The sequence below is a fragment of the Pyricularia pennisetigena genome, chromosome 2, assembly GCF_004337985.1.
Source record: "Pyricularia pennisetigena strain Br36 chromosome 2, whole genome shotgun sequence".
NCBI classification, from domain to species: Eukaryota; Fungi; Ascomycota; class Sordariomycetes; order Magnaporthales; family Pyriculariaceae; genus Pyricularia; species Pyricularia pennisetigena.
Window position 1 is genome coordinate 2,854,284 of NC_043741.1, and position 22,376 is coordinate 2,876,659.

At 51.5% G+C, this 22,376-nt stretch overlaps 5 protein-coding genes across 5 annotated transcripts; 1 reads left to right on the top strand and 4 right to left on the bottom strand.

The window, feature by feature from the left end:
* Nucleotides 1-3,515: 3,515 nt before the first annotated feature.
* PpBr36_00780 (uncharacterized protein) lies at nucleotides 3,516-5,039 on the bottom strand (the record flags this gene model as incomplete). Its single annotated transcript, XM_029887970.1, has 3 exons — nucleotides 3,516-3,948; nucleotides 4,289-4,720; nucleotides 4,840-5,039. 3 exons carry the CDS (start codon nucleotides 5,037-5,039, stop codon nucleotides 3,516-3,518), a joined length of 1,065 nt encoding a protein of 354 aa, XP_029751168.1.
* Nucleotides 5,040-7,754: 2,715 nt separating this feature from the next.
* On the bottom strand, nucleotides 7,755-9,299 carry PpBr36_00781 (uncharacterized protein; the record flags this gene model as incomplete). Its single annotated transcript, XM_029887971.1, has 1 exon — nucleotides 7,755-9,299. One exon carries the CDS (start codon nucleotides 9,297-9,299, stop codon nucleotides 7,755-7,757), a length of 1,545 nt encoding a protein of 514 aa, XP_029751167.1.
* Nucleotides 9,300-10,759: 1,460 nt separating this feature from the next.
* PpBr36_00782 (uncharacterized protein) lies at nucleotides 10,760-12,305 on the top strand (the record flags this gene model as incomplete). The annotated part of the gene is made up of 3 exons (XM_029887972.1): nucleotides 10,760-10,876; nucleotides 10,955-11,303; nucleotides 11,362-12,305. The coding sequence occupies 3 exons, from the start codon at nucleotides 10,760-10,762 to the stop codon at nucleotides 12,303-12,305; spliced, it is 1,410 nt and encodes a 469-aa protein (XP_029751170.1).
* Nucleotides 12,306-16,372: 4,067 nt separating this feature from the next.
* Nucleotides 16,373-17,590, bottom strand: PpBr36_00783 (uncharacterized protein; the record flags this gene model as incomplete). Its single annotated transcript, XM_029887973.1, has 1 exon — nucleotides 16,373-17,590. One exon carries the CDS (start codon nucleotides 17,588-17,590, stop codon nucleotides 16,373-16,375), a length of 1,218 nt encoding a protein of 405 aa, XP_029751169.1.
* A 1,862-nt stretch (nucleotides 17,591-19,452) lies between these two features.
* Nucleotides 19,453-21,945, bottom strand: PpBr36_00784 (uncharacterized protein; the record flags this gene model as incomplete). Its single annotated transcript, XM_029887974.1, has 1 exon — nucleotides 19,453-21,945. The coding sequence occupies one exon, from the start codon at nucleotides 21,943-21,945 to the stop codon at nucleotides 19,453-19,455; it is 2,493 nt and encodes an 830-aa protein (XP_029751172.1).
* Between the last annotated feature and the right edge of the window lie 431 nt (nucleotides 21,946-22,376).

The window sequence follows — 22,376 nt, forward strand, 5'->3', positions numbered from 1 at the left end:
AGGCGGGAGATGGATTAATATCAATATTTACCCTCATGCTGGTCCATAGTGCGAGGCATATATACCCACAAGATCCCAAGCCAAGGGGAACTATCTTATCTTGATAATCACAGCACAGCGCGTGGCGCAACCAGGGGAGCACAATGTTCCACCGGGTAGCTCTCAACACGAGAGGGCATAGTGTTGAGGAGGGGGGTACGGAGCGGTACTGCCGACCATGGCTACCCAAAGGCTAGTCTAGATTAGTTTTAGATCGTCCGAGTTCATTGCATTAACCCAGTCGGATTTGAGTTGCCCAAGCCATCTCCTGTGACGTGGCTCGTCCCGATCCAGGACATGACCCTGAAAAGTGCCAAATCGTCGTTTTCCCCTTTATCTTTTCTCAGTTCTCTTTGGCCTTCTATTGGGTGCCTACTTCTGCTTCTAGTACGATTCTTGGCAGATGAACTCTACCCGTGTCTGGGGGCTAAGACAACCTTACTCCCCTCCCCAGCTGACCGGAAGGGGGGGTCGTAAGATTTGACAATTGTCTTAGGAGTTGTGTGTAGAAACAAACAACCCGCCCCCCAAACCAAAAAAAAGCATGGCACACCGCCGTGTCGGTAAGTGGCGGACGGGATTCGGTAATTTGATGGGCTTGGCGTGGTCATTGAGGAAGAGGAGGGGGGGTTTAGAATGAAAAACCAAAAACCAAAAACCAAAAACCCAAAAAAAAAAAAGCCTTTGGAGAAGAGAAAAAGAAGGTTTTCTTTCCCAACTACCGACGAGACGGGATAGATGGGGCAAAGGATGGGTCACATACGGATGAAGTAAAAAGGGTGGCAGCGGGAAAGGGAAAAGAAGCAAACCCCGAAAAAGGAAACCATCACGAGACTTACACCTGGGAAGGGAAGATGGAAGGTAGGGGGACGAGGCGTCGCTTACAAGACTTGGCGTCTGTGACACTTGCGCACAGAGAAAAAAAAAGAATGATAGATAGCTTTTTTTTTCTCTCTTTTTTTTGCTGCCATAGGTAGAAGGGTTTTTTTTCGGCATCCGCCCCTTGTCTACCCTATCTCTTAATTGCTTTTGGATTTGCACTGCCCCGTGGCCCCCAGTCCCGGGGAAGATTGCCGTCCGTGTTGAGATAAGATTCTTTCGTTTCTTTGTTTTTTTTTTTTTTCTGAAACTAGAAGTAGAAAACATCTTGGAAACGAGCTAAAAGCTTGCTTGACTGGCTTGATTTGGGCTTGAAGAGCCAGTAAAAGTCACGTTGTCGAGCACGAGGATGATTCAGCCTTACTTTCTTTTTTGTACTTTTTTCTTCTTTGTCCTATCTGTCTTTCGTTCCTCTCGCCTGACACCTGTTTCTTTCGTTTTTTTTTGTACATACCAAGCCATGGTACGATTACACAAACGGGTTTTGGTTGCCACCGAACCCGGCCGGTTGGGTTTCTGTTTCGTTGGTTGGTTTGTGCTAAGTGGCTTAGATAGGGAAGGAGTACACGGGAAGCGAGAGAAGAAATAATAATAATAAAAAATATAAAAAAATAAAACACCAAAGCTAAAATCTTGGCAGGATAGATGGAAAGATGAGGTAAGGGCAGGAAACAGAAACGTGCATCTTGACAGCTTGATCATTCGTGGCATTTGTGCATTCCTTTCGCGGACCCAACGTAAACCCTCCTTTTCTGTGTAACCACCGGGAAACGGATGGAACCCGTAGTTGCCTAGTGACACGGAAATTATTTATGTTGAGAACGAAGAAAGAAAAAAAAAAAAAAAGAGAGACACACACACAACGGATAGATACATTCAAACTGATTTAGCGGATTCTTTCGGCTTGAGTCAAAAAAAATGTCGTTGTCGATCTGCACATTGTGAGGTTGTGATCGATACAACTATCAAGCGCAAACCAAGCCTCACTCTTGCCTCTACATGTGTGCCGAACCCGTTGCCCAGATCAAGGTAATTAATTGTCGTACGCTCACAATTAAGCCACGATGAAAATCACAGCCACCAGGGCCTCGTCACAGAAACCCCCAATTGGCAAATAAGCTGATTTTGGGATCGGACATTTAAAAAAAAAAAAACACTCAGGTCTGAGGGAATATCACGTTATCTTGTTAAAGCAGAAACGAAACAACCAAAAAAAAAGAGTGAACAATTACGTTGCTACTGCCTTACGAGTCGATCCTTGGCTTCCGGCATTCCCGCCAAGCCTTACCATTTGCATTAAGTTCGGCACTAGCCATGGCACAGTAGCGTTCCGGTTATACCAGGAGGGGGGGGGGGGTGGGGTGTGGTTTTAGTCTAAATTGACATCAACGTCGAGGGAAAAGAAAAAAAAAAGAATGGTACGCCGAGTCTTGGCGATAGGGGCAAGGGAGGAGGGCATGTGTTTGCCATCGTCTGTGTGTTTGTACGTGTGTGTGTGTATGTGTGATGTAACTTGTACCAGACAATAAGAGCAAAAAAAAAAAAGTAAGGAAAAGAAAAGAAAAAAAAAAGAGTAAAAACGACCAAGAAAAAGAAAGAACGGTGACGCGGCTTGTCTTCATTTACGTAGTTTATCTCTTGGACATAAAACATCCCGAAGCATGGAATATCATGTCACGAGGGAAACGGGACATGCAAATTGATCTTGTTCCGGCCGTTGGGATCGTGTACGTTATTTGCAGAAAGACAAGAAAAAAAAAGCCTAAGGATAAAACTAAAATAACAAAAGTATAGACGAATGCGGCGCAGTCGTTTGAATTTTAACACCAGTATTCTCGTTCCCCCCCTCGGCTTCAAACATGGCATTCCAGGGATTTCGATATACTGCGTATGAATCTAATGCAGGAGAAAACGGCAGGTCAAGTATAGGGTGGGCAGTCATGCGGTGACCTGCAGCAAAATCCAAATACGAAACCACCTGCTCAGAGTTTAATGGCTTACAAACGACCCGAGTCAACCTACCCGGTAATACACCACCCGAACTCGAGTTCCAGTTCATACGTAGTAATGATTACCTGCATCAAATACAAAGTTTGCCTACTCGGATGAACGAAGCGGCCAAACATATCATCGGCAACAGAGCCACATATGCATATTGACCCCAGGACGGTTGTAACTAAAAAAAAAGGAGGAGTAAATTTATTGAGTGTTCGCATTATTGAAACCCGGGAATATAGACAAGAACAGAAAGCAAAACAAAAGGCCATCCGGAAATCTGTCTACCGCATATTTCCCCACAAGTGATGCCTTTTCCTTTCTCATCTAGTAATGACCACGCATTTCGTCACTATATAAAAAGCAGATATATGACTTGATAAGAGTAAAAAAAAGAAAGGAAGCCAAGGAAGAAAATATAAACCAAAAAAAAAAAAAAAAATCAAATCTCGAGGGTAGCGGGGTGATCCCTATCCTGCCCTTTCTCGCTTTCCCAAATTTATACCGTACTCCGTAATGCGCCCAGGATAGAAAAAAAAAACAGATTGCCAAGAACCAACGCCGTCCATAACTAACGAATCTGTCCATTCTTTTGGTTTTCATCATGGTCTCGCAGAATTAGACGGTGGCGCCGGCGCGCCAATGTTTAGATCCGACATGGGCGGCATGTCTGGTAGGTTGTTAGATCCCCTCATGATTGATCTCCTTGGGCTCGATGACGAGGACGAGGGTTCTGATGTGCCATGTTGTTGTACCAAGGCGGGCTTCGGTGGCTGTTGCTGCGGTAGCGGCTGCTCGTCTGCGAACATAACCTTGTCGCGGCTGAAAGAGACCATAACTCGCCCGTCGTTGTCTCTGGAAAGTAGCCTGCCGCGGCACTCAAGATCCGGGCTGGACTGAGAGAATTGGATAATGATCCCACCGTCGGGCGCGGTTCCTACGAATGCGGCTTGCTGGAGCAGAGGAGTGCCTGCTTGCGGTTGTGGGGATGGGCGCCTGGGAAGGGCCTCTACGCTTTCGTCGCGGATTGTTGGTCTATCAAGGGATAAATGCTGTTAGCTTGCGATTTTAAATGGCGTGTTGGCCAAGATCATTGCGATCCGTTGATGGACGAAAGGGGGTGAGGCTAGCAAAGGGATGATGATAAGAGCCATGCCGATAGCTGCTCATCTCTACCCAATCGGTACCCAGAAACAAGAGCTTTTAATTTCACGTAACCCCACCACATAGCAAGCCACCGTTGCTGAAGCGGCAGGGGCGTATGGAAAATGAAGACCAAAGTGACTCTCCAAGTCCCGAGCTTGCAGGGGGCAACGGGAAAGGGATCCAAGGGTGGCTGGGAAAAGAAAAGAAAAACCAGGCAGGGTGCACTTACGTCTGGCTCATAGACAGACTCCCAGCCTTACTGTTCGCCCTGCTTCGGCTCCTCGTGCGCTCAATGACCTTGGTGCCCTTGCGGTGAAGCATCGAATTGACCAAGTTACCCAACCCGGCAACCACCAGAACTGGCGTTCCCAGAGCCAATGCCCACGGCGGTCGGTCGTGACCCTGAAGCACCAGGGCCATGTGCAAAATGATTCCGAAGATGGCGATGACTGATCCGAACTGTAGCATCGTCCAGGTGGCCCAATAGAGAGACATGAGATCCTCGCCGTCGCAGAATTGCAGGGCCAAAAGCGCGTACACCTCAATGACGACCATAACGACAGAGACGGAGGCGCAAGAGGCACTGACGTAGAGGCATCGAAGATGGAGGTAGCGAAATTTGGAGTCGTCGCTCCTAAGGTCTTTTGTGCGTTCGCTCGTGCTGTTGATAGTAGCTTATTAGTATCAAATGTTTTTATATTCATCAAGAGGCGGAGAAAAAAAAAAGCCTGTCAAGGCTCCGAGGGTGCATCTTTCCAAAGATGAGAGCAAAATACTCACCGTGAGTACCAGAATGATACAAATGAGAGAAGGAGGATGTTTCCGCCAAACAAAACCCAGTATAGCAAGTCGAAATGTACCCTATCCAAACGAGAAAATGGTCCAGCATAATGTTCGCAAAGGGCTGGGCTCACATCGTTAGCACCTTTGCCGCTATTGATGCTAGCCATGTTGTCGACTAAGCTGCTATCTGTCGACATTTGAACTGTGGTGTTGGTGTGTTCTCGACAATGAAATTCAAGTCAAAGTCTCAAGAGCTGATAAAGTTGGGTGTATATGCCAAATGAGGAAATTGACTGGATCCGGCTAAAGATTTGTCTTTTGAGTTGAGACCGACGGGTGGGTGGTGGGTTGAAATCCAAGTTGCGATGACGGTCTTCTGTGCCACCAAAGTCCTTGGCACGTTTCTCGTTGGTGACGGGTTGAGAGAGGACCGTGCCGTACTGTAAGACCTGACTGGGTGATATGGATGGTGTCTAGGTACCTAATATGGGACTGCAGTTCGGCCAATGTACAGTCCGAGCTTTGAGTAGAGTCGGGGGGCGGACCGGCTGTTTATGTATGTGATTTTTTATGAGCAAAGAGACAGTCTAGACCTCGACAGGAATGACTGTTACTCTGGATGAAAGAGAACAAGAGTTGCGGAGGTGTTCTTCCAAAGAAAAAAAAAGAAAAAAATCCGAACAATGTGGGATGGCACTCTGTAAGAATAGGTCACTCTCGTGTCCTGTGCCTTCTCATATGGCAGAAGTAAATATGGTAGAAGCTGTTGATATTTTTCAGTTGTATTTTTTGTAACCCTGGCGCCGTGGGGTCCAAAGGATCTTTAAGTAGGAAGACCGGCTTGGAGATGGGAATCTGGGTGCCAAGTCGATGTGAAGATGGGGAAATTAGACGTCTAGATATAGCATCAGAGACGAGTGGCAGAAAAAGAGACCCAGAGCTAGACAGATTACCGTTGAGGCAAGTGGACGGTGTGGCAGAAACAATCGTGGACAGGGAATGACCCAATATCCGTTATGCCAAGGTGTTCAGGCAGCGCTCCTTTGGGCAAAGCCTGGATCGACCGTTGTTGAGACGAGACTGCGCATACAAAACTCAAACAGCAAACACCATCCATGGACATGGGGGAAACTGCCTGACTGACAGGGTGGAGGATCTTATCTAGCAGAATGCGGGCTGACTGGGGTCGCGGGGTCGGGTAATAAAGTGTGGACAGACCAGATGGTAAAGGAAAGTATGAGGCAAGGGGAAGCGAGAGAGCCCAACAGGCAGAGCAAGAGATCCAGACTAGACTAAGATGGGTGGGCAGGGAAGATAACACACAAGAGACACCCGGACAGTGGAGAAGTGTATGGGTGTGAAGAGTTGAAGAATAATTTAAAAAAAGAAAAAAAAAAAGGAAAAAGAGATCCCAGGGCTCGACTGAGTAGAGCGAGTGGGCCTATCTAGTCTGGTAAGGTAGAGAGAGGTAGGGATTAAAGCGGCCAGTAATTAGTGGTGTGCGGTAAAGAGAAATTGGATGTGTGTGTGTGTGTGTGTGTGTAGGTAGGGACTTACCCAAGATGGGTAGTGCCTGGTTACGTAGATAAACTGGAACCAGAAAAAGAGATGCAAAACAGAGAACCTGACAGGAAAGACAGCATGGGGCCAAAAGAATCCCATACCCAGACGCATCGACATAATGGAGCCAAGAAAGGCACAGCCATGGCAGACTTCCATAACAGGTAGTAACTTTGATAACGAAGTTAATAATAAATGATAACAGTAAAAATAATAAAAAAAATAAAAGAGAGCAGGAAGGAGCAAACTGTACTATACAGGGTGTGCCCGCATGGTGTGTCAGTAACCCGGGCAGGCAAAGCCGATCTTTCGTGCTTTCCCTGCCATTGGGCATCCAGTACAGGTTGCGACTCACCAAACGGCACCTCTATTCCTACATTGGTATTGTCTTTCCCGTTGATCTGCAATGTAGTATTGTTCACGGGGTATAATCACTTACACATACTCTTAGCCCCCTGCTTTCTTCTCGCTATCATCCTCTCGGCTTTCTTTTTTCTTCTTTTCTTTTCTTTTTTTTTTTTTTTTTTTTGTTATTTCGTGTCTTTGTTAAACCTGTGAGAGTGTCGGTTTGACTACCAAGCCTTGGCGTTTGTGATCTTCTGCATGGATCCATTGCTTGAGGCGACCCGACCGAGGGCTTGTTGCGTCTTGGCAGTGGGAGGGTGTGTGTATACAAGATGAATTGATGTTAAAAGATTTCGTCTCGATCTGGAAACCTGGTGGGTCGGCGAGATCTTGCGTAACCCACCGGCTCTCAGTCAAGGCGCCAAGCCTTGCCAGGACCACTAGGGCCTTTGATTGGGGCCGTGTAAGTATGTGTACAATGCGGCGCCAGGTCTGACCACGTTAGCGCAGGCGGTCTGGGTATGTTAGCCCGACGGACAGCCAGTTTATGTCAGGACACCCCGGTGACGTGCAAGCCGCCAAGATTAAGCTCGGGGGTGGGCATGACATCCGATGGGTGTAAGGTCCCGGGATAGCCGCAAGTCCCTTCACAGCCATGCACTATATCTTGTGGGACTGGGTACAAACAGAATTCTGTAGATCGTTGCATCTGAAAATGGAAATGAGAGGAAAAAAAAAATCTTAATGAAAAATACCGCTCAGCAATATGAGAATGTGGGCCTTACTAATTAGGACTTGCTCTGCAGAGGATCCCAAGGTTTAGTTGCTAAGTAAATCACTGCCGTTGACAGCCTAGAATGGAGCATTTACTTTTGTGTCGAGTGGAGAAAGCCTCACGAGCTGTAAGACCTGCACATGTTGCTTCTTGATTGTTTGAGGAGAAAACAGAAAAATAAGAAGGCGAAGAAATGAAGAGAAAAAAAAAAAAAAAAAAAAAAAAAAAAACTTTAGGCTCCAAACCCCTCAATCAACTCTACTCTGTCGAGCATCATTCCCTTTCTCATAACGTACTCTCGGAGAGCGGCAAATTCCTCGCCTTCTTCCTCACCCCAGCGCGACGGCTGGGAAAACCCAAACGAGCATGCAATTTTGTCGAGAGCCGCACGCTGATCCTCACGCGCCCAACGTTGATACATTGAGGTGCCTGGGGTCCACGTAACCCGTTTCATTTGGTCGTTGCCTGTAGCTGTTGCGATCAAACCAATGATGCCAGTGAAGCCTATGTAGGTGATGATGCCGGCAAAGGCTATAGTAGTGGCTTTGGAGCCGTCCATTGTGTTTTGTAAACTTGACATCTTGGATGCCAAGACGTAGATGACGACGGGAAGCGAAGCTAAGCAGGTTGCAGGCAACAAAGCTTTCTGGAGAAGTTTCGATCGAATAAACGCCTTGGCGGAGTAAGTGCTCTCGATGATCCCCACAGCGACATCCAGGTTTTTGGCTTCAATGGCGACATTGAGGGCGGCCTCAGCAATATCAGGATCTACAGCACGAGCCGGCATGTCTGGATTCTGTTTGACATATCTGATAGATCCATCGGTGTCTGCCTTTTGGGGCACAGGCTTTGACGCGTACAAGGAGAGTACATGCGGCAGTGTTTCGGGTCTGCCAAGGCGTGCTTGAACTCGAACGTATTGGCTAAGCACTTCTCGGGAGATAGGAGCGTTTGGGTGTGCTATTATGGCATAAGACGCATCCCAGATGGTATCCATAGCCCTCTTGTGCTGGCGGGCAAAATCACCGGCTGAATCCGCCCGGGCTGAATCAGGCGACGAGGAATGGCCTGGTGTCTGCGGCAGACGGCGAGCAGGGGGACCAGAGGCGGGCTCGGTGGCAGTGCCAAGACCGGCATCCCCCTTGGATCTCGAGCCAGCCGCAACGTCAGAGGAGGAGGAACCATCAAATGACAGGAGCGCCTCGGACGCCGACGGGGCCGGCTTTGAGTCAACGAAATTGGCCAGGTGAGGTGGGCGAATAGAGTTTTTCAGCAGGCCGGCAGCTCTTTCACACGCTCGGAGGACAGACATAACTGATTCCTCAGTAGGAATCCCGGTTTGGCTTAGGAAGAGGCTTTTGAAGTGCAGGACAGGTGCGATGACTTTGTCCAATGTAAGCCCTCTTTGGGATCGAGTACTGCTGGTGCCTCGTTTAGCATCTTGATCGTCGATATTTGCCCATCTTGAAGTGGGATTTTGCCTTTGGTCATGACCACCAATCCCTGACAGACTGCTGGCAGTGCGGGATCCGTAGGTGTTGGTTGTGAATCTGCTAAAGTTAATGACTTGAGGAAAATTTGCCGGGGAGTGTGAGTTCAAGTCCCGTGACTTGGACAAGCGTGTGGACGCCCGATAGGAAGCCCTGGCTGCTCCCGTAACCGTGGCCGCCGTGGCCCGCGTAGCAAAAGAATGCCTCGTAGAGAACAGCCTGCAGATGCTGCACATCTGGGAGTTTGTAGCCGAGGTTGGCCGTAATGGCAATACCGGACGATACATGTTTTTCTCTTCTTTTTTTTTTTTTCTTTTTTTCTTTTTTCTTTTCCCGTGCGAGATGCCGGCCAGCAAGCAGTCACAACCGAGAAGCCTGCGTTGTGCTACGCAATGTTATGTGCTGCTCTCCGCTTTCTGCAACTCTGTGATGCTTGCTCTGCTCTAGATGCAGTGATTATGCAATGCCTGTCGCGTGGGAGCCCGCTGCTGTATCAGCCGAATGGCTCACTGCGATGAGATGAGATTGAGGAGACTGCTCTGTCGTGCTTAAGACCTGGAGGTCTTGGCGTCGATTAATCTCCAGCACGTGAGTAATGCAGGTCGATATGTCCGTATGTATGTGCTGCGCGTTGAGTCTGAATCTCTGTTTCTAAAATCCAAAATTGGCAACAAGTTGTATTTATGTGTTTGATTCAATGGACCCTGCGTATTTGTCTGTCTGTCTGAGGGCGAATAAACAAACAGCTTGGATTTGATTGATTGGATTGGCCTGTGTCGTGTCGGCTCAAATCACGTCGAAAGTTTTTCTCAGCCGCGCTCAGGCCAGGGATCATGGAATAGGACAGCCACGCGTTGATCTCCTTGCCGCAGATCTGGAATGCTACGTCGGGCCATTCATTCATTCATAGAAGCACATGGCATGGGTCTGGAACTGATTGTGGATGAGGTGCCACTGGTTACGCTTGTGGATTTCCAATGAAATCAATGGTGAACGAGTGGCTTTAGGATCTTCAGCAGCTTTACACTGTTGCATTCCGGACATTCCTACAGCGAACGTACCGTGTGTAAGTGGCCCAAGACTGTGGGGCAAAACACCACGCAACTCAGCCACAAGACCCCACATCTGAGTGACGACACTCGTTGCCAAGTGCCCTTTACATTCGCTGTGCGGTGCCTGCTTCAATCCGTCGGGCTGCGGTACGACATGCTAATTGAACGACACTCGGCCATGAACTCGGCTGAACACCTGTATTCTGACACGCAAGCCAACTTCCGACTGTCTCGTTCAACCCGCTACCTCTCTCTGATCGCTGCTATTCCCGGCCAAGGCTCGACAAAATCTTTCCACTCAAGCCCGCCACTGTTGTTGAAGACTCTGTAACGACCCGACGAGTCAAGTGAACCAGACACCGTTTCCCACCCCCTCAATCGCTCACAGTTGTTGTTGCGGCTAGGGCCTCGTTAGTCACAAACGGGTGGGAACAACGGCTGCAGCCCTACTGAGCTCACCTTGACGGCTTACGTGTGTGCCCGACGAACCATCTAATCTATTTGATATTTGGGCTCAACTGCTGCCTCCGACGTGAACCTCTGGTCCCTTCGGTCATCCATATATTGATAGCAGCTGTCTGGGGCAGAGCTGGGTCGACCACCCACAGGCTGGCGCACCCACCCACGAACAATACAGATAAACACTATACCAAACATTATCCTGACTCGGCTTGACTGGCCTCCATCAAACAAAGATGCCGCCCCCTCCTCCGCCTCCCCCACCCCCTCCCATGCCCGGCCGGGGAGGACCACCGCCTCCTCCCCCACCGCCGGGCGGCCTACCTGCCAGGCCTCCACCGGGGAACAACAGAGTAAGTTGACTATCAGGACTTCGTTGTATGTCTGATATATGGTGGTGACTAACCAAGTTCTGTCGTTACCTTCTACAGGGTGCACTCCTAAGCGACATCACAAAGGGCAAAGCTCTCAAGAAAACCGTCACAAATGACCGTTCAGCACCTATACTTGCCGGCTCTGGTGGTGTCACCTCGGCCGCACCTCCTGTCGGCGGTGCCCCACCTGTGCCCGGGATGATGGGTGGTATGCCAAAGCCTCCCGGCGGTCTTGCGCCTCCGGTCCCCGGCAACCGGATGAGGAGCAACAGCGATCATGGAAGATCTGACTCTACAGGATCAACCGGAGGAGGCTTGGAGACCAGTGCTCCGCAGCTGGGCGGCCTGTTTGCTGGCATCGGTATGCCGAAGCTGAGGAAAACTGGCGGTGGTGTAGACACAGGAGGTATGTTGGATGCAGATATGGTCCATCTGCTTGGCCAAACTAACGCGTACCTTGACAGCAAATCGCGATGCGTCTTATCTCTCAGACCCGGAAAACTCTACAGGTTCGGCTCCAAAACCGCCGTCGATGTCTGCTCCAAAACCACCTTCGGGTGCCGCTCCTAGAGTGCCAGGTCGCCCAGGTGTCCCTGCTCCGCCAGCCGGACCAACGTCTCATCCCTCGATTGCGAATTTGAGGAAGAACCCTAGTGATGTCCAACGGCCCTTCTCATCCGCATCCATGATGAAAGGGCCACCTCCTCCGATAGGCAAAAAGCCACCTCCACCTCCGGGTTCTCGCAAACCATCCTCCATGGCAGCTGCTCCTCCCGCTCCACCGAGTGCGCCGCCTGCTCCACCACCACCTCCCCCATCTTCTGCTCCGAGACCGCCTCCGGCTCCTTCACGTGGAACCCCGCCACCCCCAGCTGTGCCACCCAGCTCTGGGCCCTCGTCAAACGGGGCAGCAGCGGCTAGCCTCGCAGTACAAGCTGCACTCAGAGCAGCAACAAGTCCCAGCTCAGCTCCAGCGGCACCGCCACCACCACCGCCACCGCCGGCTTCCCGCGGCGGCAGTAGCAATCCAACATCGCCGCCGCCGCCGCCGCCTTCTTCTGGCGCACCACCACCACCCTCTTCACCAGTCCCGCCACCCCCGCGGCCAGCTCAGCACCAACACCAGCCGTCAGCCAGCCGTGCGGCTCTGCTCGATCCTGCGGCGTTCACACTTACTCCCAACGGTGGCAAGCTGCACAGCCCGACTCGGTCACTCTCTGGGGCACGGCCAGGGACTGCAGGAGGTGATAGTACCAATGGTGGGGGCATGTACGTTGTACATGACCCGCGTTGGAGGTTTGTGGGGGAAGACAAGTTCCCCAAACCGCGAGAGTTTTCAGGGGGTACCAAGCGATATCGCGCTGGTAGGGGGAGCAGTGTACCATTGGATCTAAGATCTCTGGGGTAGATCTTGCCAAGGCGATTTTGGGGTAGAGACATGTCTGAACTCCATGGCAGTGGGTATTTCTTGTTTTGTTTTGAATCTGACTATGGACAACAGGTTAGAAGAAGCATTTTTTTGCGGCGACTAAACTAATCAGATAGTCTAGATCGACGGTCCGGAACTTGGCAGTTTACAGAAATGATCTTACTCCTATCAAAGTCCACGTGCCAAGCATTGTTTTGGGTAGAAGATCTGAAGGCAGCTCCTGCCGATACCTGGTTTCTCCTTTTACTGTCTTACTTATCTGATGCCCTTATTTCCGGTCGAGCTGGGCGAGTGCTTGTATGGTCTTGTGCAGGGTCGCACCTGTTACACGTCTTTCCCCCCCCCCCGGCCCCATCAGTCTAGCCCGCCCGCCTCTATTTTCGTCTGGTCTAGGTCTACAGAACCGGGAAGCGGGCCGGTCTTCGTTGTCTTGCCAGGCTACCCTCATCCTCGACTCGCTCCCCGCGCGCTCCGTGGTGTACCATGTCGACAAAGCAATAATAAGAAGAGGGAAGGGACAGGGACCGTTGAGTCAATGTTGCCACATATCGAAACGGCGACATCCTTTTTAACCTGCTTTGTGAGACATGACTTGCATACACGAACCGTGTGCCAGACAAAGCAACAGGACGAGAGAGGGAGGGGCAGCGTGAAATCCTTCCATTTCAGGAATAGCTTCAAAGAAAGGGTCTACTACGGGGGAAAGGGGCAGTGAGGTTTTGCGTGTTAATGGTGATTTCAAATTATATATATAAATAAAAAAAAATAAAAAAAAAGATCAAAGCAAGTTAAGGGTGATGTACCTTATGGAATGGCCAGCAGAAAAAGAGAGGGAGAAAAAAAAACAAAGGTAAAGCTTTTTTTTTTTTTTTTTTTTCCGGCCTTGTCTTTCTTTCGGTTCCCTTTTTGATGCCTACGTAGGCTCTATCCTTGTCAAGTCATTCTTTTGCCTGGTTTCTGAGTCGAGCACGCTGTTGGATCACATAAAATGCCAAGAATGCTTGAAGTTGCTTCATTTTCTTTTCCTCTTTTTTTATAACTGATCAAGTTGACGGGCTTCACCGAGCATCGGCTCAGAATAGATTGAACCTGACAAAGGGTCACTCAACTGCAGTGGTTGGAATGGAGGAGATCGACCATGTCAAAACGATGCTTGTAGTTACGACGATAGGATGTTTTATTGATGAGGCTGTGCTGTAGGTTGGGAAGTATGATTTTTGCATGTGAGAAATGACTTGACAGAAAGCCTTTTTTTTTTTTTTTTTTTTTTTTTGTTGTTGATCTCTCGGCTTGGCATAGTCGGCAGTCCATCCCATCCCATCCCATACTACTCGGGGTTACATTGAACCTGTCATGCTGCAGAAAAAAAAGACAAAAGGCTCCGGGGGTTTGATGTCCAAATCATAATATACCTTATTTACGACGCTGCAAGCTCAAGGCTCTGACAAGGAGGCAGAGTCTGGTCCTTGAGGAAACTTTCCCAGTTACCCGAGTGGATTCTGCAGCAGCGCTCCAACTGAGATGGGATGGATGCACCATACGACAGCTTTTCACTTTGGCACAGCAACAAGTCAATTAATTGCCTTGAGCTGTCATAGATTCTCTTGTCAGCTCGGAGGTCGGCCTCCGGCTGCAAATTGGTTTTCATACTCGGCCGACGGGCTTCATCGCACTCCGCGATCAATCTGTTGTTCCGATCAGATCAACCTCTACCCCCTCTTACGCATGTCAGGTTGCCCGACTTTTGCAATGGGATAGTCGATTGAATATCGACCTGTAGATTTTTGATACAAAAAGTTAAAATGAATAAAAATAAAATCCAAAACCACGACCCTGTCTTGCTGATCGATCTTTGGCAGATGACATGCTAGCGCATGTCCGAGGTGTTGATTTGAGATGTGATCTTCGACGCCGGGGACTATTTGCTGTGTACGCCTTCCTTGCCCTTCCCGTAACCTCGGGGAAATGTGGATATCCTCACCTAGCTGTTTCAACACACCCCGAGGACCTTGATCTTTTGGTTTCATGACATCCGTGAGAGGCTTGCCTCTCTGTCTCTCCTTGCAAACAGTGCGAGCGCAAGATCTGGAGCTTTCCTCCATGGCCATTGATATGCGGTGCATTAATGCGTCAAGCCCTGGTTGATCTAGACCTGCAAGCTACTTTGGGCAACGCTGCGCTGATGACGTATTTCTTGGCCGTGGATACAAGCTATGCAGGCGAGGTTGAAATAGGTTCAAAGTAAATAGCTGAGACCCCATGTGAGGTAGAACCCCGAGATACTTGCCATCCATTTTCTGCCTAATACTCCCGGGTGTTCATGCAACTTTTTTTTGTCTGGAGCAGGCCTCCACTCGGATTATCTCGAGAGATTTGAGAGCCTACCAAATAAACGTACACCCTCCCTCTTGAAACAAACAAAAAAAACTCAACATTTTGTTGGACAAAAGGACATGCCCACACAGGAGACACCCTTTACACAGCCCCGGCTGGCAGTGAAATCATTTTTGTGGTGGAGAATGGCGGGAAAGGCCCTCGAAGCATTGAGAAGTCAACCTGACTACCAGTAGTAGTATACCAAGAAGTTGCCGTTATCGGGGAGTTTGTTTTCTATGTGATACAAGTCAACAAACACTCCAGCTATCATTGAAACAGGGGGACATATTATTTTCCTTGTGTTAAGTGAAAATATCCACACTTGGTTACCGAGTTCACTCCCTTCCTCTGAAAGACTTCATGTGTTAATCTGAAGATGATTTCCGCACAATGCCCTGCGGTTAGCCTTACTACATTTTCTATGGCCAGATATCAACCAACCGATAGATCTGGATGCCTCTCGGATGTTTCAAACTCACCAAACCCCGAATGAATATGTGCTGCGCAGAAAAGCTTCGTCAGGGCCCACCCGGAGCACTGCGGTTACGTCAACGCCGCCGGCCAGCCTCCCAGTGTCCTCAGCATCTGTCCCTTTACAGAATGGCAAGACAGCACTCATCAATCGGCCAGTATGTGTGTTGGCCGTCAAGGCGGCTGAAGGAGGTTGGAATGACGACAAGAGCAAAAAAAAAAGAAAAAAAAAAGTACACGCTGTAAATGAACGATTAGCTTCTTGAAAATTCCCTCGTCATACAAACTACTTTCCCGTCGAAATGGATCTCATGGAATCCCCTATTGTGGTGGAAGAAATGCAGCCCACCTAGGGCATATAACCTATTCTCCTGCATTGCAAAGTGCGGGTTTGCATTTTGTCGTTTAATGCAGTGGTTTTTTTTTTTAGCCATAACACCCTCACTTCTGGCAGCCCCATGGATGAGAAGAGAATCTTTGGTCTGTGGAGGGTAATGTCGGGTAAAAAAGAATAGATAAGAGATTCATCCCTGCGCTCAGAATGCTCTCTGCCTCACGCTGCGAGAGACCTACTCCTCAGGTCTTGATAACTGCGAGGGTAAGGACCGCGGGGACATGGAGAACGTTCTAGCTAAGCTCAGTCAGCTCTCATAGTCTATTGCTAGAAAGTGCCGGCTCGATGCCATCGTCTTAGTATCAAACGACAGCAAACGCGCCTCTCAGTGGCTTGTTCCAACAGATCATCCATCAATACCAGTAATTTCAATGTCGAATCTTGCAGCCAAGTCGTACACCACCAACGACGTCAAGCACAAGCGGGGAGATTTACACACGCAAATAGAGAAAAGATTTGGGGGCCCTCAAGAGCGAGTTGGTCCTCAAAGAGGCCAGGTGGAAGAAGCGCTTCGCCGCGGAGGCCATGTCCCACCGGCGCTTCGAAATAGCAAGCGATTACAAGATCCCGTCTATCAGATTGAGACGACCAAAAACAGGACGGCCGTTCTCTGCCGGATCAGAGAGTTTTGGGACAGTCGAAAATTACTAAACAATCAGCTCATGAGCCCTGGTATCTACAGGTCGTCGAATTATTAGGTTGTCTAATCCCCTTGCATCTATAGTTGTGGGCTCGTTGCAAACACTGCCAAACTAAGACCCAGACAAGTCCATCATCGTTAATCCCATCGGCCACTCGCCCTCACTTAACCCAATAGTTTCAGCCCGCCTTTAGTCTTCTGACCAGGCCTCACGATGCCACCCGGGTTATGAGGCCCAAGGCGCGGCTCATAGCCACCACCACCACCGCCGCCGCCGCCGCCGCCGCCGCCTCCGCCTCCACTGCCCCCTCCACCATTGCCCTTCCTCTTGTCGTTCCTCCCGCCGTGCCTCTTGTCCGGTTTGACGGTGGTGACCTTGATCTCGGTGTTGGCCTTTCTGCACGTGACCGGGTGGCTCTGGATGTACTTGCCATTCATCTCCTTTGCGGCCTGGAAAAAATCGTCGGGGTCGCTGAAGCTAACGAACCCGTATCCTTTGCTTTTGTTGGTGCGCTTGTCCCGTATGACCTTTGACTTTTGCACGCTCTTCCACCGCGAAAACGCCTTGAGCAGCGACTCGTCCGTCGTCTCGCCCGCCAAGTTGCCGACAAAGAGCCGCAGGTGCGTCGGGTCCCACTCCACCAGCGTGTCGTCGGCCCATTTCTTGCCGCCTCCGGACCGGTATACCGTCTTCTTGCGCTCCTCCCCGTTGGCGCCCGCTTCGGCCTGCTCCGGCTGCTGCGCCTGCTGCGCCTGCGGGTACTGCGACGTCGCGTCCGGGCCGATGGGCCCAACCACCGCCGGGTCTGTCTCGCTCCTGGGCAGGTAGGCGCTCTGCCACTGTGCCATCTGCGCCGCCATTTCGGCCTCCTCGCTCTGCGCCGAGACAGGTCCAGCCACCGGGGCTACCGCTCCCGCTGCTCCCGGGACGGGGAACGGATTTCTGATCTGTGGTCCTGCGCCGTAGCTCGCCGCACCTGGCTGGGCGTTCGGCTGCCGGTAGCTATTATATCCGGACGAATAGGTCGTCGCGCCGCCGCCCGTGCTGGCGCCGCCGCCGTATCCTCCCCTCCCGTACCCGCCAGAGTTCCTCACGGGCATGGCCGTGGGCGCCGCCGAGTATGAGGGGTATGACGTCGTCGGAGGTGCGCCATAGCGACCTGGCGGCGCCGAGTAGCCCGGCGCGGCGGCGGCGGTGGCGGCGGGGTAGCCTGGGGGCGCCGAGTAGGTGCTGGGGGACGAAAAGGTGGAGGAGAATCTAGATGTTGCCTGAGGTCCGATCGGCTGCTGTTGCTGATGTTGTTTGCTTGCCGGGGCGGCGGGTGGCCGGGGTGGGAGAGATGGGTGCGCCGAAGGGACTCCTGGGGGACCCGGATACGACATGATGAACTTCAGGCTTTCTCGACGTTGTTTTTCTTCTTTCTTTATGATAGGCTTTGCTCAGAAAAACGTACCTGGCAGATAAGCCTTGGAAAGCCGTTTGCCGTGTGTAGATGGATGAACGGTTCTTGTTAGGTGAGTGATTGTGCTTCGATGCGATTCCGGCGCGACGCGACAGACGTTGAAAAGAGCCTGGCAAGCTCTGCCATTTCGGCAAGGATAGCACGTAATGTCCCCATTCATTGCATGGATATCTCCACAACTATTCACGTGACCGTCAATGCAGCCCAAATCACGTGCACCCCTGAGCCAAACCATCAAAATATCAAACTAAGCAGTATATTGAACGACTGAGATTTCAAGCCTGCGACATATCAGCCGTGGCCGGCCAGGCTGGCTAGTCGCTTTATGGGCTATTCTCATGCCTAACACTAACTAGGCCATTTAAGAACACACATAATCGCGCAGCAGTCCCATCCTCGCTCTCACGTCCACCCAGACTTGGTCGCAAGCATACATCGGCGAGAATTTCTATTGCAAGAACCGATGGACTACTGGTTTTGAAGTAGCTCTACCCATTTGTATCTTTTTTACTTATTTTTTGTCTCAACACCGAGGCCCCAGCATGTGCATTATCGGCCTTCAAGTATTACTGTGTTCCATATGCCAGGAACGAGGAAAGAGAACAAGTCAAAAAAAAAAAAAAGTAGCAGAATTCTTTGTCACAGTCAGTGTTACAGCACCACTCCCGTGTGGACGGAAGACAACTGTCCGTCCCGTGTGTATACAAATACAACACACGCTTGCTGGAGTGACCGCTGATCTCCATTGGCATGTTGTCACGGCTCGGGAAGGATGCCACGCTCCTCGTCTCTCATGCCTTGGCTGCATTTAGTTGCACGCCCCTATCGTCGTCATCAAGATCTTGGGGTCGTGCTGTCATTGGCTTTGTGGTGTCATTTATTTGTGTCGCTTGGACTACCTACAAGTCCACAACCGCAGGTTTTGATAAGTGTGGATCCATGTTAACCAACGTCAAAATAGGCTTTTTTTTTATTTCCGGGAACTATAGTAGTACTGCGTATAGTTCCCTCCATCTAAACCTTCACCGACCTATCGACGGGCTGAGTGGAGTTGAATACGACGGTAACAAGGAAAGGACTAAAATCAAATTGCGCGGTCGTAGAGTCGCAGCCAAGCAGTCCTAGAAACTAAGAAAAGATTTTAACAGCCAAGACGAGGACGTTATGGAAGTGGATTCGCACCCGAGGGGCTGGGCGGCAAACCGCCCCCTTTACCTATGTGGCCGAAACTCTTGTCGTTTCGGAAGGTCGGTTTTCGGATCCAGGGGTTAAGGTAAGGGGTTAGTTCGGTCAACAGCTAGACTTCCAAGTAGACCAAGAAACCAAGCAAATGATGCATCGATTTCCCGAGGACGTGGAAGCTGTGAATGAACATGTAAAAATTCCATTCGTGAATGACAGAAATGTACTGGTGTCTGCCTAGAATTTTCTCCTAGGTCTCAGCTATCGTCACAAGAACGAACAGCGGATGACAAAATATGATCCCTTCATCAAACCATGAAGAGCTATCAACCGCCCCGAATGACCACCACTTCAGATAGCCAAATTTGTTCGGCAAATTAGACCAAAAGAAGAGGAGAAATAAAATACTAATAATAATAGTAATAAACATAAAAAAGTAATGTGTATACATTGACCACTGACCCCTTCGAAAGATGAGAAGAAAAGAATCCCATGAAACCACCTGGGCTTTGCTATTCTGTGTTTGTCTTTTTGTCTCAATACACAAATCACAAAATCTCTGCAACCCAACCGCCAATCAAAATAAAAATCGCATTTGCTTTACATCACGAGGTAAGCACCAACAAGTCCGGCGATGCTCGCCGCAAGGACCCTAGTTGCTGCCAAGGATCCAGCAGCGTTGTCCGGGCCCTGGCCCTGCACCACGCCACCGGGGAAGGCGACGGTTTGAGCCGCGTTGGGCACCGTCAGCACCGAAGTGAAGCCGTTGGAAGCGACGATGGTCGACAGGGTCGGCCTGGCCGTCGCGGTGCCACCCACACCAGCAACACCGCTGGGAAGGCCGGCCGTCGCGGTGCCGCCGACACCAGCAACACCGCTGGGGAGGCCGGCCGCACCAGTCCCGGTAGGGCGGGGAGGGAGGGTCTGGCTGCTGCTTGCCGTGCGTCCGCCGGTTCCAGGTAGGGGCTGCGAGTTGGAGCCCCCGCCCGTCGTCGAGTTGGTACCACCGGGCAGGGGGGCAAGGTCGGCGTTTTCATTTCCATCCCTCGTGGAGTCGGTGTCCGGAAGGGGCTGAGAAGCACCACCTTCGGTAGAGTCGGTGGCATCAGGCAGAGGGGTGGGGTTGGCGTTTCCATTTCCACCCCTCGTAGAGTCGGTGTTGCCCGGGAGGGGCTGGGAAGCGCCGCCATCGGTAGGGTTGGTGGCGCCGGGCAGAGGGGCAAGGCTGGCATTTCCGCCTGTGGTAGAGTTGGTGTTTCCTGGCAAGGGCCGAAGAGCGCCGCCAGTAGTGGAGTTGGTTGCACCGGGCAGGGGAGTAAGAGTGGAGTTACCGCCGGTGGTCGAGTTCGCGGCGCCGGGCAGAGGAGCAAGGGTGGAGTTACCGCCGGTGGTCGAGTTCGCGGCGCCGGGCAGAGGAGCAAGGGTGGAGTTACCGCCGGTGGTCGAGTTCGCGGCGCCGGGCAGAGGAGTAAGGGTGGAGTTTCCCCCAGTGGTGGAGTTGGTAGCGCCTGGAAGAGGAATAAGGGTGGAGTTGCCGCCGGTGGTCGAGTTCGCGGCGCCGGGCAGAGGCGCCAGAGTGGTGCCGTTACCGGCGGCGCCGCCTTCAGTAGAGTTAGTGGCACCAGGCAGAGGCGTCAGAGAGGTCCCGTTACCGGCAGCACCTCCCTCGGTAGAGTTAGTAGCATCAGGCAGAGGGACCAAGGTGGTACCGTTACCAGCCGCGGCGTCGTCCTCAGGCGTAGTAGAGTTGATAGCACCTGGCAGGGGCTCGAGCGCACCAGGGGCCGTGGTGTTGGTCGGATCGGCGCCAGGGAGGGGCTGGAGGGCTTCGGGGACACCCGAGGTCACGGGGTCTGCAACGCCGACAGTGCCTTCTGTCGAGTTGGTAACAGGGAATGGCGCGGCCGGGTCGGTGCCTGTGGGAACTGCGGGAAGGCCTGAGAGAACAGGGCTGACAGAGGCTTCGGGCGAGGCGGAAAGCACAGGGGTGGTTGCCGCAGGCGCTTCTACCGGTGGGACGCTCAGAGATGGTACAGGGACGGCGCTCGATGGAATGGCCGATGATTCTTCGGGCAGTGCAACAGAGGAGAGAACAGGAAGCTCAGAAGCTCCAGAGGCAGGCACTGTGACCGATGAGGCTTCAGAGACAAGAGCGCTCGAGGCGCTAACCGTTGGCACGGCACTGTTGATCCGAGAGAAACTTTGGATACCGCGTACGGGCGAGGCAGCAGCGGGGGGCGCAGAAGGGGCCACGGGAGGCACCGACGAAGCGGCGGGAGGGGCGGACGGCGAGACGACTGCGGCTGCAGAGGTGGGTACAACTACAATAACACCAGGGGTGGTCCGTCCAGGAGTGGCAACAGGCGCGGCGTTGTTCTGCCCAGGGAGTGGTAGCAGAGCTCCTGGGGTGGTGGTGGCACGGCCGGAGGCAGGGACACTAGCGGCAGGAGGGCTGGTGAAAATGCCAACCTGGGTGGTGGTGCCTGTTCGCTCTGAGATAGGGGTGAAGGCGGGAGGGAGAGATGGGAGCTCCTGCAGTTGGCTGGCTGGGACGGCAGTGTTATCGTTGTTGTTGTTGTTGTTGTTGTTGTTCGCCCCAGGAAGCTCTCGAAGCCCTCCTGCGCCACCGGCGGCACCAGCACCAGCACCAGCACCAGCACCGGCGCCGTTTCCGTTTCCGTTACCTTTTCCTTTGCCCTGTCCTTGTTCCCGGTCCTCTCCAGTCGGACGCTCTACCTCAGCATCCTTGTTGCCAGCGTTGCCTCGACCGTTACCTTCGGCGCTGTTCCGGTCTCCTTGTTGGCGTTCTCCGTTGCCCTGCTCCTTCTCGTTCTGCTCGCCGGCCCGTCCGTTACCCTGGCCCTGGCCCCGACCGTTGTCTCCTTCCGGGCGTGCCTCGTTTTTTCCCTCATTCCCAGGGTTTCCCAGCTGGGCACCGTTTCCAGCTCCGACCTCGGCTCCGGGTGCGGCTCGGTTGCCGCCTGCCTCGATGGCACCACCGGTGGCGTTCTCGGTTTGGTTCTGAAGTTGCTGGGCATTGCTGATGGCCACGGTCAGCAGCAAGCTGGCCAATGCGCTCTTTGAGAACCTCATTTTGTTTATGTGATGGGCCTGTTTGTTTTTAGAATTATTGTTGGCTCTCGGTATCGTAGACTGTAAATGAAGACGCGCGATGTATCGCTGAGGTATATGCGAGAATCGATTTTGTGTATAAGAATAAGATATCTAAGTGGCTCAGTAAACGAATGATAGGTATTCACAAAACTAATCTGGCCTGCAGTTTCGAAAGGAAGGAACCTGCTGTCAAAGCTGAAAGGAGAAGTGAAAAATGAAGCCAAGGTTTAGGCAAAAGTGTAGGTGTAATGAAGGAGAGTGGAAAGAAGGAAAGAAAGAAAGAAAGAATGTAAGAAAGCCAGAGAAAGAAACCACAAGATGGAAGACGGGGGACCAAGTAAACATGAGATTATTTTTTTCCCCCTCCCCTAGACACGAGCTAATTACCAAGAGACAAATCTCAGCCCAGC